Source organism: Hippoglossus hippoglossus, chromosome 3 (assembly GCF_009819705.1).
Source record: "Hippoglossus hippoglossus isolate fHipHip1 chromosome 3, fHipHip1.pri, whole genome shotgun sequence".
Taxonomy (NCBI): domain Eukaryota; kingdom Metazoa; phylum Chordata; class Actinopteri; order Pleuronectiformes; family Pleuronectidae; genus Hippoglossus; species Hippoglossus hippoglossus.
The window spans coordinates 12,597,195-12,613,886 of NC_047153.1; the positions used below are offsets into that span (position 1 = coordinate 12,597,195).

At 41.7% G+C, this 16,692-nt stretch overlaps 1 protein-coding gene across 17 annotated transcripts in view; it reads left to right on the forward strand.

Annotated features, from left to right (window-relative positions):
• The window catches only part of sox6 (SRY-box transcription factor 6), a 137,841-nt gene that overhangs the window by 27,651 nt on the left and 93,498 nt on the right, over positions 1 to 16,692 (forward strand). For 12 of the 17 annotated variants that reach the window (XM_034575044.1, XM_034575034.1, XM_034575060.1 and 9 more), the window contains exon 3: positions 3,508 to 3,558. The exons of the other annotated variants lie outside the window; for them this stretch is intronic. In XM_034575044.1, coding sequence (XP_034430935.1) covers positions 3,524 to 3,558 — 35 coding nt within the window. In that variant the 5' untranslated portion in view covers positions 3,508 to 3,523. The remainder of the gene's footprint in view (positions 1 to 3,507; positions 3,559 to 16,692) is intronic. 17 annotated transcript variants of the gene reach the window in all.

Genomic DNA, 16,692 nt, shown 5'->3' on the forward strand with positions numbered 1-16,692 from the left:
TGAAAGGCTTATTTAATTAGCCTGTCATCAGACAGTCTTTAGCTTATCGCTTCAATTTGCATAGGGACACGATACTTGCACAGATGCTGTGACAATGATCTTGTCTTTCATGTGTTTTATATTTAAGCTTTAAAACTTTTTTTATTCATAATGACACTTTAAATCAAGCTGCAGTCCAGCATTATCAATAATAATAATATAAAATAATTATGAAATAATTTGAAAATTAGGAAAATAATAACAAAGAACAATAATCTTTATATTTCCAAACTGAATGTAAAAATAACAATATATATTCTCATTTTACGATTATTTTACTAGTCTGTTTAGACAAATTGTTATCATGGAAAAAAAAAAAGAAATACAAATAAAAAGTATTCAGACTTTTACTAAGTTTCTGTAAATGCTGTAAATCCACAGCACTGTATACATTCAGGCTTCAGAGAGCAGAAATGTGTTTCCACTCTAATTATGTACAGTATCTAAGCAGCTGAGACAGGAGGAGAAAAAATAAACAAACAAAATTTACTGAACTTTGGAGTCGGGTTAAAACCACAGAACTGTAATTGATTTGGTGTGTGTGTGTGTGTGTGTGTGTGTGTGTGTGTGTGTGTGTGTGTGTGTGTGTGTGTGTGTGTGTGTGTGTGTTGTCTCTGGGTCGTAGAACAGAGGGCTCATAGCCGTGGCGTCATGGTTGAGAAGAGAGCGTTGCTTTGTGGGCAGAGGGTGGATCCACCCATGACTCAGAGAGCGCAGAGGCGTCAACATGGCCGTCCGGCCTGCAGGGATTAAAGTGTCCCCCCCTCGCACCCTGAGGGGTTAATCACTGCCATTTTGGATCCACACGAAGGGAGCAAATGCACTCTCCATCACTGTGGAAGAACTGAGACATAAGCCACCAGTTAGGCTGCCACTGCAGCAGCGCTGTGGGTAGATCTACTTCATAAGCTTGTTTCCACTCAGTACAACAGAGAGTTCTGAGCCCTGGTTTACTCGTCCTAAGAAAGTTGGACTTCCTGGATCAGCACAGACTGTTGCTCTCTGTATCCTCCTCTGTGGATATGGTTATTTTCTCATATGGGTTTGTTTAAGGGATATACAGAGTAACCTGGGATGTAGTTACTGGTTGGATCTGTGTTGCTAACTTCTGTGTCTCGCTGTGTGCTGCGCACTATGTGAGCCTGTTAATGACTGAAGGCTGAGAGCTCTGTCTCGTGCCAAGACCCACATGGCTGCTGGCGGTGCATTAAATCAGCAGTCAATTTGACTGGAAGTTTGAAATCTGGGCTAGGTTAAGGGGATGTGCTGAAGCCGTGTTAATAGCTAGCTTGTTGTCCATATGGTACTGCTTTAATAGAGCACATTTGTTGCAGATGGTGGGAGACTTGGTTAGGCAGAGGCAGGTTTTGGCAGAGGCTCATTCTTCGAAAGGGCTGCCGTGCTGCTCAGACTGGTCCAGGCCAACTTAGTGATGTCTATCCTCCCTGCTTCTCTTTCGCTGAAAAAACGCCTGCCCTTGAATTGTGGCCTAACCTTAATTTAAAGTCATTCTTGTATTTTTGTGTTCAGAGACGAGCAAATACAATGTGGCTCAGTCACTTTTTCCTGAGTTTGGTCATTTGCTATCCAAACCGCACCTTTGCTTCCATAGGCTAAGTTCAGTTGTTTCTGACCACAATGGGACCGTAGACAGCAGGCACAGCTGAGGAAACACCAGCACACACAGAGCGAAAGAACAAGGGTTGTGGAATACGACCAAAGACAAAGATAGAAGCCGAGCACGGCCTAATCTATGTCATTTTCTCTACTGCTGCTTAACTGTTGGTAAAACTGCTGAAGGATGCAGGTGTCAGTAAATGAACACACATTTAGAAAATAAAAAAGAGTGCTCTGTTTGGTTACAAATACATTTGTATCTGCATCAAACTAAATACTGCTTCTATTCTTATTCCATTTGTAGAATGTCAATGTGTTTGCTTGTGTTATAAGTTCAGGGTGAACCGACATTAGTGTGGTTATTGTTTTAGTTTGTGTGCGCCTGATGCACAGTATGTGTGCTTTTTGCACTCAGAGAAGTGAGGAGACACGCTTGATCTGCTCTGCACTGTTTGACGGTTGTTTTCTCACGTTGTCACTGGCTCGGTGTGCTGTGGCATGGGGATGGTATTATGTGCACCGGGCCAAGCTGAGTGGAGAAAAGAGCAGGGCCGCAGCGCCCCTGGCTATGCCACTCCCGCCTCCCCAGACACCTTATTGTGAGAAAAGTCTCGGCTGAGCCCTCTGGGCCTTGTGGATTCACTGCCTCGCTAAGTGCTGGTCAGACTGAAAGGCACAGTGTCCTTGGGCCCAGCTCATTCTTTCCATTCTCTCAGAGGCTTTGTCTCATAAGCCAAGAGAGCAAGGGGAGAAAACGCCAAATTACACCCATGTCACTAAAACTTAAGGTGTTTAAGGGCTGAGATGTAATTTGCTGTTGTGTTTGGTGTTATTTCATGATGATGTGCCTGAGGAAACGTTCAGAAAAGTGTATTTTTTCTTCCATTGGTGTTAAAAGGGACTTTATAGGTCTTGAAATTCAAAATGATGAAATTGAAACAAAATCCGGCAAAGTGATGAACTGTTGTAGTGAAATTATTTCTTCTATTGCTGAACATATTTTTGTAAGATAACCATATTTCAGAGGCTGATTATCTGGTTAGTTTTGAATTCTGAGATATTTAAATTTCAACCACTGACAAAAGTTCCACTTACAAATAGTTCTTTGGAGTTGCTGCTCATTTCTGCCTCTTAAAACAAAGCACATGGAAATCCTAATCAATCTCCAACCAGTCTTAACACAATAAAAGTGTATGGCACACGGACCAATAACATAGGCTAATGGAAACCTGTTGTAAGTAATTTTTAGCCATGTGTCGCCAGTATTTTGTGGCTAAGGCTTCTGAACGACCCCTGCAAGCAGTGACATCATGACCACATCCTTTTGCCTCACTGGCGCTGAGTCCCAGCTTGGGTCCCCTGCGGCCGGGCTCCCAGAAGCCACAGCACCCTCGCTACACATGGGCTGCAGCTGGACCACCGTTGGCTACTCTGAACAGACTTGGGGTTGCTCTGGGATCTGTGGTTACAGTGCTGGATGTACATGTATATATCTGCACACAGCCGTGGAAAAAGACTGTATAGAGATCAGTAGGCAGAGTTTATTTGATGCAAACATATCATCAGGCTCTCAGTCCAAACCGATGTTGTATGCAAATCCACTCCCTCGATGGAAAGAGGTATAATTAATGATGTCAGTTCATAAAAAAAAAAAAAAGAGGATGGGTTCATAGCCATATTTCTGCTTTAATTAAAGACATGCCTTATTACAGGACGAAGATGTATGCTCTATGTGTTTTTCTTTCTTTCCTTTTCTCTTTCCCTCCTTTCTCCCTTTGCCTTCCTTGTTCTGATTCTTGATTATCACTCGTTTCATTGAGCAATATGGTTCTCTGTGATTTCTCCTGCCAGAACCCCACACGCTGACATGGAGGGCTTTCTACGTAGCAGCTTTTTACTGAGGTTAGTTTCATTTCCGTTGTTGCAATTTAGGACCACAGTTCGGGCAGGGGTGGTATATGATGGGTTAACTTGGGGGGGTGGTGGGGGGTTACTTTCTGATGCATTGTTAGCTGTAGACTTTGTCCTGTGTGTGCGTCTGTATATTTGAACAATGTCAAAACATGGATTCGAACATATTTACCCAAGCTGTGTGTTACAGTTGTGTTCACGTAGTTTGTGGCTGACTGGCATGCTCAGCCTGAAATCCTCCAGTCAGACTGAAAGTACATACACATGTAGATGAGCTGCACACACACACACACACACACACACACACACACACACACACACACACACACACACACACACACACACACACACACACACACACACACACACACACACACACACACACACACAGCTTTAAGAACCTGCAGATGAGGCTTTCTGTGTCTTTACACTGCTGCATGCTTTTGTCTGACCACTCCCCCCCCCCCCCCTCACTAACCACCCTAATCAGGGATGTCGGGGTGAGGCAGTCGCTGGTATATTGGTCTTGTGATGTGCTGTTGCTTCCTGTTGTGCTCTGTGTTTGTATTCACCCTAACATAAAGATTTACATTTTTTTGTCTTTACCCTTCCTGTGATTCTAATTAAAAATGTGTGCTGTCATTACACACAGAGGAAGTAAATAAGAGAGCGTATTTACCATTGGCTCCTTTCCTAGTCAACCACCTTCTCTAGGCTACAGTGTTGCTCCCTAATTAGGGGTTGGCTCATTAGAAGCCACAGCAGCAGCATCTGCTTTTCAAAGCTGCTGTCAGCCAAACTTTACTAAAGCTAATGAATCCTCTTTGATTTCTTTTTCAAAAGGTCACTTATTTGATTAAATTAACAGCGTTTTTTTCTTCTCTCAGAACTGTTGGGGGCATTTTAAAAAGAAAGGACAATTTGATGCAATTACTCCCTCACGAGTCGAAGTGTAACAGTGGAATTCAATAGGAAAATCTCTCATGGATTTACATTTATTTATTCAGTAATTTAAGATCTATCTATCTATCTATCTATCTATCTATCTATCTATCTATCTATCTATCTATCTATCTATCTATCTATCTATCTATCTATCTAAATGACATTTTCACCTAGGAATATGTGACTGTTATTTGTTTATTTTAATATCGAATTAATTAAATAGCCATCTCTTAAATATGAATTCACATATATATCTATTTAGTATATATTAACATATAATTTATATTATTACTGTCTGCTGCAGTAAACAAATCAAGTAAATAATGCAAAAATGTACAGTAGCTGTTTTATCTTTGACACAGATTTATTTGGTGTGGTGTGTGTGCTATGGTTTGACAGGACTTATCCAGCTATAGAACATGTTACATGTTAGAGAGCGCACTGCCTAAGCTCATTTCCACAATCTTTGGAGTAAGGCTACAAAGTGGATGACAGTGTTTAACTCTCACCACCTGTCAGAACCAGTTTGGTGGATAACTCACTGTGCTGAAGATGTGTGATCAGGGTCCTGTATGTGTTGCGGTGGGATCTTAAATTCACCAGCAGATATTTGTACATTCAATCCCACATCTACAACAGAAGAAGGAGATGGAGAGAGAGAGAGAGAGAGAGAGAGAGAGAGAGAGAGAGAGAGAGAAAAGAAGAAATATGACCTTTGACCTTGGCAATTTCTCAACAATTTCCTTTTGTTCTCATAGCTGTGAGAAAACACTGTGATTATTCTGAGTAAACACATTATTGCACCGCTAATCCACATCCTTCTGTCAATGTCTGTTTTAATTAAAGGAGAAGTGCCAGTAGAAAGATATCACGCACGCTGGCTGGAGATTGGAGGCCTCAACAATCAGGCTGAGATTAAAGGCAGGCTTTGGTTGAGGGTTAGCCCTTTTGCTTGGATAAGACTTGCGTCCTGGAGTGGGCTGAGGAGTGGGGGTAGGGGTGAAAGTGGAGAAAAGGATCGAAACACGGGCTGGATGGATGTGGCAGTTAAACATTCTTCCACTGAAGAATTCCAATGTCTTTTCTCAAGCAGCTGAAATAGGTCAAAGGGGGATTTCTGAACATGCTCCTACATTTCTGCCCCGATGAGCAGATGTTATTGACTTTTTATCCTGTATGTCATATCTCAGTAGCACACAGGATGGGCTTTTCATTATTGTAATGAGTCATGAGTTTGGTTTTGAGTCATGCATACAGTGAGTCGTAATAGCTGTAAAAGTTCTTTCCTAATGCGCGGCCATCGTGAAAAATACATCAAACTCTTATTGGAGTGTAAACTTCATATTTTATGCACAAGATTGTGTCTCATAAAAATAATGCAAGTCTGTAAAAGTTCTTAGTGCTTCTGAAAGTAAAGCAAAACTTGTCTGTAATAGACAATTATTTATGCCCATGCTGCCGTGAGCCTCTTTGTTGGAGAGAAGACGCGTTTTAAGTTTAGATCAATTTTTCATGTGTTTATACGGAAGACGTTTTACGGGTTTTTGTTTATGCAGTCAAAGAGACTGAGCAAATTTGCGCGTGAGTGAGAGAGAGAAAGAAAGAAGGAGAGAGAAAGGGCAAGATAGTGAGAGAGAGAAAGGGGAAGGAAGAGAGACATAATACAGAGAGCAATAAGCAGAGAGAAAGAGAACAGGAGAGAGAGAGAGAGAGAGAGAGAGAGAGAGAGAGAGAGAGAGAGAGAGAGAGATGTCTTCAGTCTCTGTCTACTCCCAGTGGGCAGGACCTCCCCCTCCATTTCTGCCATTATTTGATGTAATGAAAGGAGAAAGTGTGTAACATTGAGATTGTTAATTAATTTAGTCTAACAAGATGAAGATAAATGAAACCCACTGAAGGTTGACTAGGCTAAGGGGCCCACTTAGCATTCCTCCTGCCCTCGAGCTCTGTCTCTCTCGCTCTTTTACAATGAGCACAGCTAAGAGGTGTTTGTACAATCCCGCTGAGCTCTCACCCACCAAGTTTAGACGTGAAACTTAAAACAAAATATTTCATTTTCAAACTCTATTTATCATAATCTACTCTTAGGGATCAGGGATGTAATTTACAAATGGCTGACCTGTATTTGTGATGCAGACACGCAGTTAACTAACTGAATCATCTTTCCGTGTTAGATGAAGCTCATGTCGACGCACACGAGTTGTCAACTAAACTGACTTTTTAAAATATATATTTATTGAAGCACTGGTCAAATATCACATTATTCTTTCACTAACACCTTGTTGTCTTCTTATAGAGGACAAACACACATTTTATTACCTTCTGTGATCAGTTATACTTGAAGTTATGTAAATGGCTGTTCTGGACCTTTCACATGAGCCTGTGTGACACTCAGCCTTTCTCCATATGAATGCTTCTCCTCTCATTCGTCTTCGGGCTTATTTGAGCGGCAAAACCAAACCCAAAGCAAACAGGAGATTTTTTTTTTTTTACAAAGCAAGACAGTTGTCTTCATCCGCAGCCCTTACTAACAAATCAGTAGTCTATCGAGGTCCTTCCTCTGTGGACACTTTGTACAAAATCTTCAAGGCAGCACAGATCACCAATCTTTATGGCGCCCATTCTTTGCTCCCTTAGTTCTCAAGTCATCAACAATGGGTTGTTGATTGTATGGAAAGAGCCAGAACAATTATGTCCTCTGTTTTGGTGGCAGGACAGTGTTTTAAAGTGCAATCCCCGATAATGGCCTCATTATTGTTATTCTTGGAGCGGGACTCGGGAGAAAGAAGTAGCTGCTTGCGGTACATCATTATTTTCGTAAATTTCGATTAGCTCATCATTCTGTCTCCTGGCAAACAGAATCACAGCTAATTAAAAGTGGGTGAGCACTCCTGCCTGTGACTTTAAAGGTAGCACTTGATAGGCTGTTAATATGAAAAAAGTGGTAAAAAAGAAAAGAGAAGGATTAGAGCTGTTACCCTGGTAACTCCAACTTCCATTTGCAAGGGAACAATGAACTTGTGTTCCTCCACCACCTATGCTTGAAAAACAGACAGCAAGGAAGTGAGTGTTCTGAAAGGACAAGACCCTTTTTAACAACAAAATGGGATCCAGGCCTAATAGACTCTTTGGTGTGAATTGTTCGGCGAGATCACTGGGGGATAGAGGAGGAGAAAGGTCAACGTGTTGAAATCACAGGGCACTGACAGTTGTCTGACGTCTTTACAATAACCGTTTGTTTTCACAATGCACTTGTTTGTCTATAGTATGTATAAATATATGTATATATGCATATGTACACACAGAGTCTACAGTTTAAATATTTAGAATTCATAATATACAATAAGCTACATTGTATATCTTATACTATTTAAACGACGGCTTCTTTTTCTTCCGACACTTCAAATAAAACCATACGGACTCGTACATGAATCTTAAAACTACTATAATAATCAAGCAGTTCACTCTTGACTTTGATTAACATCATTTCTCAGCTTCTTTTTATTTCAATTAAACGCTCAATGATGTTATAGCCTCGGTGTTTTAGTTTAAGCATTGACATCTGTGAGGTGACAAGTGGTGATGAACGTAATGGCCGTCATGAGTAATGCATTTCCATAATATTGTTTTTATTTCAACCAGCACTAAAACAAGTTTCCGAGGCGTGACTACAGAGCGCGTTTGATAGGCTGATAGTTAAGTGCTGTAAAGAGCTGCGAGTCTGAAAAAGAAAGCTCCTGCTCTAAAAACCTTGTTGAGTTATAATGATCCATGACTATGATCCATGGAGGAACAGTATGTGTTTCTCTTTGAGTTTTATGTCCCTTATTACAGCTGCAATACGTCTGCTCACATTAAGCTAATTTATGGCTGAGGCCAGCGTAACAGCAGTACAGGTTAATGAATTTGGCATTACTAATTAAACGTTATTGAGGGATGAATATGAATCCTGTGGTCGGGAGGAGGGGAAGGGGAGGAGGAGGAGGGGAGGATCGGACAGAGGACTTGTCTGCGTCGTCTCGTTTCCTCAGTTCCTCCGCTGGGTAGAGTAAAACATGAGAACTGAATGTAAAGACAGCACAGGCTTTGAGGTGAAACGGAGGACAGCTTCAACACAATATGTCCTCTTATAAGATAAAAATAAAATTGTGTCTATGATTATGTATAACTCCTTAGGATGTGTTTCTTTATACGTGTGTTTCTGTATTTCTTATGAAGTATTGGAGGTTAAAAGGATAAATGAACAGCTAAGGCAATTAAACACTTCCTTGTGAGCTGAGGAGTATTCTCTTCTTCTCTTCAATAGACATAAAATGTCCTTTTACACACAATTGTTGCCGAGCCGTAATTACAGTCACCTTTTGAAAACAGGAATTTAAAGACTGCAGAGTAAAGTCTATTCAAGCAAAGAGGGATGATGGTGTGGAATATTGAGCAATTATTGAAATGCCCTCTGAGGCACATGCTCCATGACCAGGCCATGACTGTGTTGAGGAAAAACAGATGCACATTTTCCCTGGATTATTCTTTTTAATACCTCTTATTTGTTAGTGACGAGTACAACATGAAAAGGTAAAGGTTCAATCTAAATCACTTTTCAGTAATGAATGACTTAAAAGATATAAAATGTCAATATATATGTTATACATTATATTGACTTGTTTCCAACAATGTTCAACCCAGAGAAATCCCCTGTTTTATTCATGGTAAAGTTACATTTTGGTTGCCATTTAATTGCGTCATATCCGTTTTACACGTGGCTTTGCCCGTCTCCACTATAACTTCCGGGACAAGCGACGTATGACAAAGGAAAAACACACTGTTAGCCAGTTAGCCAGTCAACTGTTTCTTCCCTCCACCGTATTGGTCACGTGTAATGGATCACGATTATTTATTGCCGCTTACTGCGTAATGTGAATAAAACTTACATACATGACCTCATCTGGGAACAGGATTTGCACCTGAGTCGTGTCATGTCGATTTTCATCAGCAATGGTGATGAAAATCACCATTGATCCCACGCTGCTTCACAACGTCATCAAACTAGGTCTTTTGTTATTGTTCTGATTGAGGGACCCCTAGCAACCGTAGTTACATATCGTAGGTTTAATGAGTTGACAATTCAATATCTAAAAATCTCTTACTTCTCAGGAAGCTGTTCAAACCTGCATTAAAGGGATAGTTCACCCAAAAATGAAAATTCACTCATTATCTACTCACAACTATGCCGATGGAGGTTTGAGTCCACAAAACACATTCAGAGTTTCATGGGTAAACAGCGTTGCAGCCAAATCCCCAAAAGAGTATGGCAGGAAAATGTTCATTTTTGGTGAACTATCCCTTTAAGCTTTATGTTATAATGCTGATGTGGAGCACTTGATTTTTTTCTTTGGTTTGTTGTTAAAATCGTATTCTTCCCGCCGCTCTTTCACTCGCTCTCACTAGCGCCTCCACACTCCACGTCTGACACACTCTGCCTGAAAGCTAAGCCTTTCAATTTAGATTTCAATTATCATGTTAGCTTTGTGATTAGACTTTAGTCCTCCAGGAATCAGACCTCTCTGCTCCTCTCTCTTCCACTTCCCCTGCAATCACATCCCATCTGATGAATTGCGCATGTAATTACGGAAGTTATTGAATATGCAGATTGCTGCTGACTCTTGGTGTGCGGTTCATGATGCATCAACTCCAACTGTATCCAGCAAGGTTCTCTGATAAAGACCCACTCTGATGACAGAGGGCCAATGTATGCTACTAGTCAGACATAACAGAACAGACACCACAAAGGCTGAGACTCGATTAAAACAGAGCCACGCTGTAATCCCTGTTACTGTGAGTGTGAGCGCGTGTTCACAATGTGCGTGTGTGTGTGTACTTGCCTCTAAACAACTCTCAGACCAGTGACAGGACTTGGCACTGGGCAAACTCAGCTCAAGCATTACAGCCGGTGCAGCGCAGACCAGTCTGAGTGTCCAGCCAGCCAGTACACAAGGTGTTTATGAATCCACCAATATGAGGTATTTCCCTCATGTTACAGTATGTTGCTACCATCGTCTTACACCCTCGTCCCATGATGCAATCCCTTAGAGCTTTTCAAGCGAGGGGAGTGAAGCACTTTACAGGCACACCCACAGGAGGGGGATGTGGGAAATTCTGAAACTTTTGATAGCTTTTAGAGAGCTTTCTTAAAACCTGGCTTGCAAGCAAAAAGAAAAACAAATCTCTCTCATGGTAAACTTTTTTTGCATTTTGCTGTCACAATGCTGGAGGATTTCTGACTTGCTTTTCATCACGTCCAAAACCAATACAGATTATTTTTTCCACATAAAGCTGCTCATACAGGGTTTCTCTGCTAAGGTTTCACACACAATTGAGAATACAGGGAAATGGCAGAAAGCGGGTCCTGTATTTTTAGCCTGCGCTCTAGTGATGTATCTGCCATTTATAGCTGATATGCCTGGCTGACGCTGGACGGCTGCCCTGCTGCCCTGCTGACACCAGAGGACGGTTTATAGACTGCACAAGCTCTGCCCAACACGATCCCCAGTACACAGACCTGCAGACAATATAGATACAAAGGCTTTTCAAAACATCACATCATGACACATGTGTAATGGTCACTTTGTGGCTGCAATTACTTCTGAGGTTTTTGTTATTTGTGGTAATCGGGCTGTATTATGCACACAAATACTGCATACACATAGATATTAATGTACATATGTTGATTCACAGATGTTTGCATTATAACATATTTCTGGGGCCTTTTTGACCACACCCAAGTAGTTGATGAGCTCATGCTAATCACGTTCTGCCTCTTTTGTCCAGATTGGACTTTTTTCTTTGCCTGGTCGTATATTTAAGTCTCTAGAATTAAATATTCCGGATGTTGTTCACCTTTACGTCACTTTTCTTCACCTTACGTCTGTTTTTCCATAAAAAATAATGAAAGCCCTTTTTGCATCTGAGGAGAGTTTGTATTTTTGTATTTTGTACGAGTGAAGACCTTGCAACACTTATAAGAGCAAACATGTTTTTCATAATCTTAATTTACAGCACATTATTTAAATTATACCTTTAAATGTGTTTAATGCCACTGAACAAAAAATCCTTAAATTAGCTGTAAACATTAATACTACAAAAGCATCATTGATCTGGTTGTGATGTGTAATTACTTCGCACACGGTCACAGTGGCAGGTATTAGAGGCAGGACTGGTGCTGGATCTTTTTCCACTGTCATGGGTGTCCGTTGTAATTAAGACTCAGAGCGAGCTTTTAACACGGGGCACTGTGGCACTTTACCCGCTTCCTTGTATATTATTAGGTTAATAGGATTGAACATGTTTACACCAACTGTTAGCTTAACAGGAGGTCAAAAAGGTGACTTCAACTTTGTTAAGGGGCTTACACAGAAGCTCAAATAGCATTATAACGGCTGACTAATGGGCCTTGACACTCACAGAAAGTACACAAGTTATGGACTGTGTTTAAATTCAAGGTCTTATTGGTTTATAAAGTAAAACAAAAAAACGCTAAAGGGCATGGTTTACCAAAGTAACCAATGGGATTTGACTGCCCTTTACTGTAAGCAGTGTGTTGCAAGTGCATCGACCTTTGTCAAGTTCCAGCTATTGTTTGCAGATTGGTTACACACTCTACAGGCTGTGAAAGACACATCTGCTACCTTCAGAAGAGAGCAGATAGACTGTTGGCAGTGAGGGTTAGGTGTGCAGTTGTGTGAGTTTGTGTGTGTGTGTGTGTGTGTGTGTGTGTGTGTGTGTGTGTGTGTAGGTGGGGTCCTCAGCTACCCTGTCAGGCAGCTTCGGTCCCTATCGTCTTATCAAATATTTGTCTGGCCTTCACTCCCTGTTTGCCTTCCTTTCTGTTTGCTTTGTTTACTGAAGTCTACCTCGGGCAGATTGATAAAGTTTCCCAAAAAGTTGTTTTCAATTTTTATTTTATTCTGTTGGTTTGTGGTGTTACATAATGTCTGTGCGCATTTATCTAGAAGTGTTTCTGTGTGCAGGTTTCACAAGCCTATTTCTTTATTAATGCATTTAAAATCACGTTTCATAGACATTTGCAGATCATGGATATTTCCCCCTAAATTAGTTAGTAAGCATTTTGAAATGTCACAAAAAGAAAATATTGTTTGATACCATAGTTGTATGAAATCATACGTTAGCTCTGCAGAAAATTCCCTTCAAGTATAAATATAAAACCATATTTGTTTAAAGTGTTTTTGATTGATTCTCTGATTGAGATCCAAAGGGAGGTCATAAATGATCTCGGACAAAGGTTCTCTTTGTGTGAATGGGGCCCCGGTTGAAATGGAGGAGTAGTTTGAGATTACCAGATTATTTCCTACTAGCCCAGTGAGTGAGGCGAGGCGAGCCGCAGCCCTACACCGTGCTGTGCTGAGGCTGAGCATAATGAGTGCGGTGGTAGGGAACCACAACAGAGCTGGGGCAGAGGCTGCCTGGGAACCAGAGGCCCATGGCCCACAGCCAAACACACACACACAGACACACACAAATCCTGCTGCACACTTGTGGCTTTTTAAGAAAGCAATTTAGTTAATGATTTCATTTTGAAGCACTGTCATGCTGCATGTGTCTTCTGAGCGAGCGAGCAAAAGACTGAAAGAGAAACTAACACAGAGAAGAAGGAATTAACACAAGCTTACCCCCCCCCCCCCCGACAACCACAGAGGAAAATAACACACAACCGAGCATAATGTGGCATTTGTTGCTGCACAAAAATCACTCGGATATTAGATAGCGGTGGTTATCTCAACTTGTGGCTTTTTTTAATGCATTGCTTTGGACAAATGCAGAGAGGAGTGGAAGCAGTGTGAGTGGTCGGACACATGGTTATCAACAGACAGCTGAAGCATTTTGTGTTTCAGTCAGCATCTAATCCACTACAGTGCCCGCTTCCTCCGGAGTGGAAAAACAGCACGTTTTCCTGTTCAACCGTGTCTGTCAGCTCTCTGGTTTTATTAGCGCTATGTTTCACATTCATTTACTCTGGTTTTCTCAGTGCCGGGCCCATGAATGAAACCATCTTAGCATTGCTAAAACAGCAGCTTGTACATGTCTACTGTGAATCAAATTTTTGGGCAATTACTCAGATCAGTGGCCTGGGGTTTCGGGTTTTGCTCTTCAGATCTCATTTTTCCGCTCGTTCTCTTTCTTTTTTTTTGTATCAGCTGTCAATCACTCATGGTAACTTTTAACCACCTCCAAACAGAGCTGGCTGCCAGCCATTCATTTAGTCCTTCACTTTTGCTCGGCTTCTTCCCGTCTAACCTGTCAGAATGACACACACTGTTGACCATGCTTTCTATTGAGCACTGGCAAATTAATTGGTTTCAGTGGTTTAAATCAGCAATCAATGTCAGTTTCCCAACATAATAAGCCTTAATCATAAATCTTTGAGGTGTGGCTTGCCTGACCCCTATTCATCATGGCTCTGCTAGATGGCCTCATCTGGGTGGAGCAAATGAACTACCCCTGTTTTGATTTTCCAATTGACGTGTCACATAAAATGTGGCTACTCTCTCTCTCCCCTCCCCTGTTCTATCCTAGCCCTTCTTCTCACAGTCTTTTAAAAAAAAGACACGAGGGCCCAAAGACAAAGAGGGAAAAGGAGTCCGGTTGTCACACAGGGAGACACGTTTGTGCGCCTTCCCTTGTGTGAGAGTGCTCAGTGAATACCATTAATTTATTCAGCAGGAGAAAAAGAATAGAGGCGAGAGGGGAAAAACACTAATGAATTAGAGGTGGGTCTAACTGTAGCTAATGAGCTGTTGTCCTTTCAGCCTGTAGAATAAGAATAGAGCAGCTTAATTACAACAGTGTAGAAGGTAATTCCCTTATTTCTCCCCCCTGAGCTACAGAAATCCATTTATGAGACGCGAGTGAAAGGAGAACAAACTGCTTTTCTTTTCTGTAGACATTTCAAATTTGCCAATTTGGTGAGCAGGACTTGTGAAGCGTTTTATATTAGGGGAAAAAAATTAAATAAAACTAACAAGGACAGTGACGGAGAAAGTGGGCAACTGTTTGTCGACATTCCAGATGTCCAAACTGACAGCAGTTGTAGCAAACTTCAGTTCTGCCGGGCACTGAAGTTGCCAATGATGACCTCATGGTGGCAAGACCAAAGACTGAGGCCCATAGTTCCCCTGCCATACAGTACAATGCCCCACACCCACCCCTCCATAAACCATTCAGACCATTACCCATGCTTTTCCTGCTCTCTGCAAAATTGCTCCTTCAAATGCTATTTCCCTTGAGTATTTGGACAAAAGTCTGACATTGTGGTGCTTTTTAATTGTTTTTTTTTTTTTTTGCTCAGAGACCTTGCTTTCTCCTTTTTAAATTCCCTTCTCTTTTGAGACGTCTATGCTCCCTACAGACGTATTGTGCATCTCTTAGGTAACTTGGGATGTGTCCCTTCACTTCTGTTTGGCACCCCGACACTAGCTCCTCAGCTCACTTTTCTGGCAACTGTGAGAGATGTTACACTCGATTTGTTGAAGTGCAGCCATTTGCAAATTCTCCAGTGCACAGAAGAAGTTATCTTTATAAATGACAGAATGGACCAGGCCTGAATAGCGCTTTGTTTACCGTTTTACAAAAAAAAAAAAGGGGGCCCCACTCTATATTTCATCTGTCACCGTTGCTTTTCTTTCCTTCAACAATGCTCAATTGTTTCCATGAAAATTTCAGGTTCCATGAACAGGAGAATTCTGTATTATTATGTTCCTGCCAAATTCCGATCTCTGTTTTCCTTCTCCTGCTCACAAAGGGCTCATAACTTACTGTCAACTACGAGGCGAGCCACAAAGCTCTACTGTTGCTCAGCAAATAGGGTTGTGTTGGTTGATGCCTTGACTCGCTTTGAGGTTTGCTTAAGTGCAGCAGCAGCAGCAGCAGCAGCAACAGCAGCAACAGAGGGCTCTTTGGGAACTCCATCCCTCAGCAGGCAGAAAAAGCGAAAGTAAAAGGAAGAAAGACGCAAAAACCAACAAGTAGCTTTTCTCGTCTCAGATTCCCACCCCCCACCCCCACCCCCACAGGCAGGGAAACAATTGGCTGATGTAGGAAACCGCTGAAGTTGTTGACCCACTGTTAGTGTCTTCTGGTGTGTGTGTGTGTGTGTCTGACTCACACTATCTAGTACGCTCCTCTTCTGGTGGCTCATTTCTGTTCAAAAGTGATGCAAGTCCACAAAAAAAGGGCCAGTAGTAAATTCTTTTTTTTTGGGATGTCCATCATTCATTTGTGAAAGCATTACTCATGAGTGAACTTGTGTATGTCCTGGGGAACTGAGAGGCTGTTCTGCCATCCAGCTCTGCAGCTTGTGTCCTGGGATCAGGAAAAGGGCCAATGGCGCAGGGGACCAAAGAAGTAGGAGGAGGAGGAGAGGGAGGCATAGGGGGAGGACGTGGGCTGGGGGGGGGGGAGATGAGGGATTCAGTGTGTGAGTGCTCATCGACCCTTCCTGAGTAGACAGACAGGGACACTTAAGCACTCTCACACCTGCATCTGCCTTTGCCTTGCATGGGGGGCAAGGACACCAACCACGCTGTCATAGCAGCTGCACAAGTGTTTAAAGTGAGATACAAGACACTTCCTCTAGTAGCATATTATTGCAAATAATTTACCCTGCAAAGTAATTATCAATGCTCTGCTCAATATGTAAAGTGTGCTCTTCAGGTGGCTTGCTTAATTTGCTCTGGGTGGCTACCATTTGAGTGTGGATTTTAGCTGTGGTAACTGTGGCGGCATCTAATAGAGAAGGCACCAGGAGAGAGTGTGAAGTGAGGATGAAGTGCCGCCATAATTGAGTTGACTTTTTGCAGGGGAAGGTCAACAATAATGGAGGAACAATTTAAACAAATTAATTTAGTCAACTCTCCACTCGCTGCACAGTCTGTTACCTTGTTGGAGAATCTCTATTTTCTCGACCATTTACGATATTTTAACATCATTATCTGTAATTATCTTTTGGGCTGAGGTTTAATTTCAATTTTTTTATTTCTCATTCAAACTGACTGGTAAAAAAGAAAAAAGACAAATAGCTCTAGGAACCTGTTTTGAAATCTGCAGGAATTATACAATAGAAAAATATGAACTGTGTATGTATGTATGTGTGTGTGTGTGTGCGAGTGC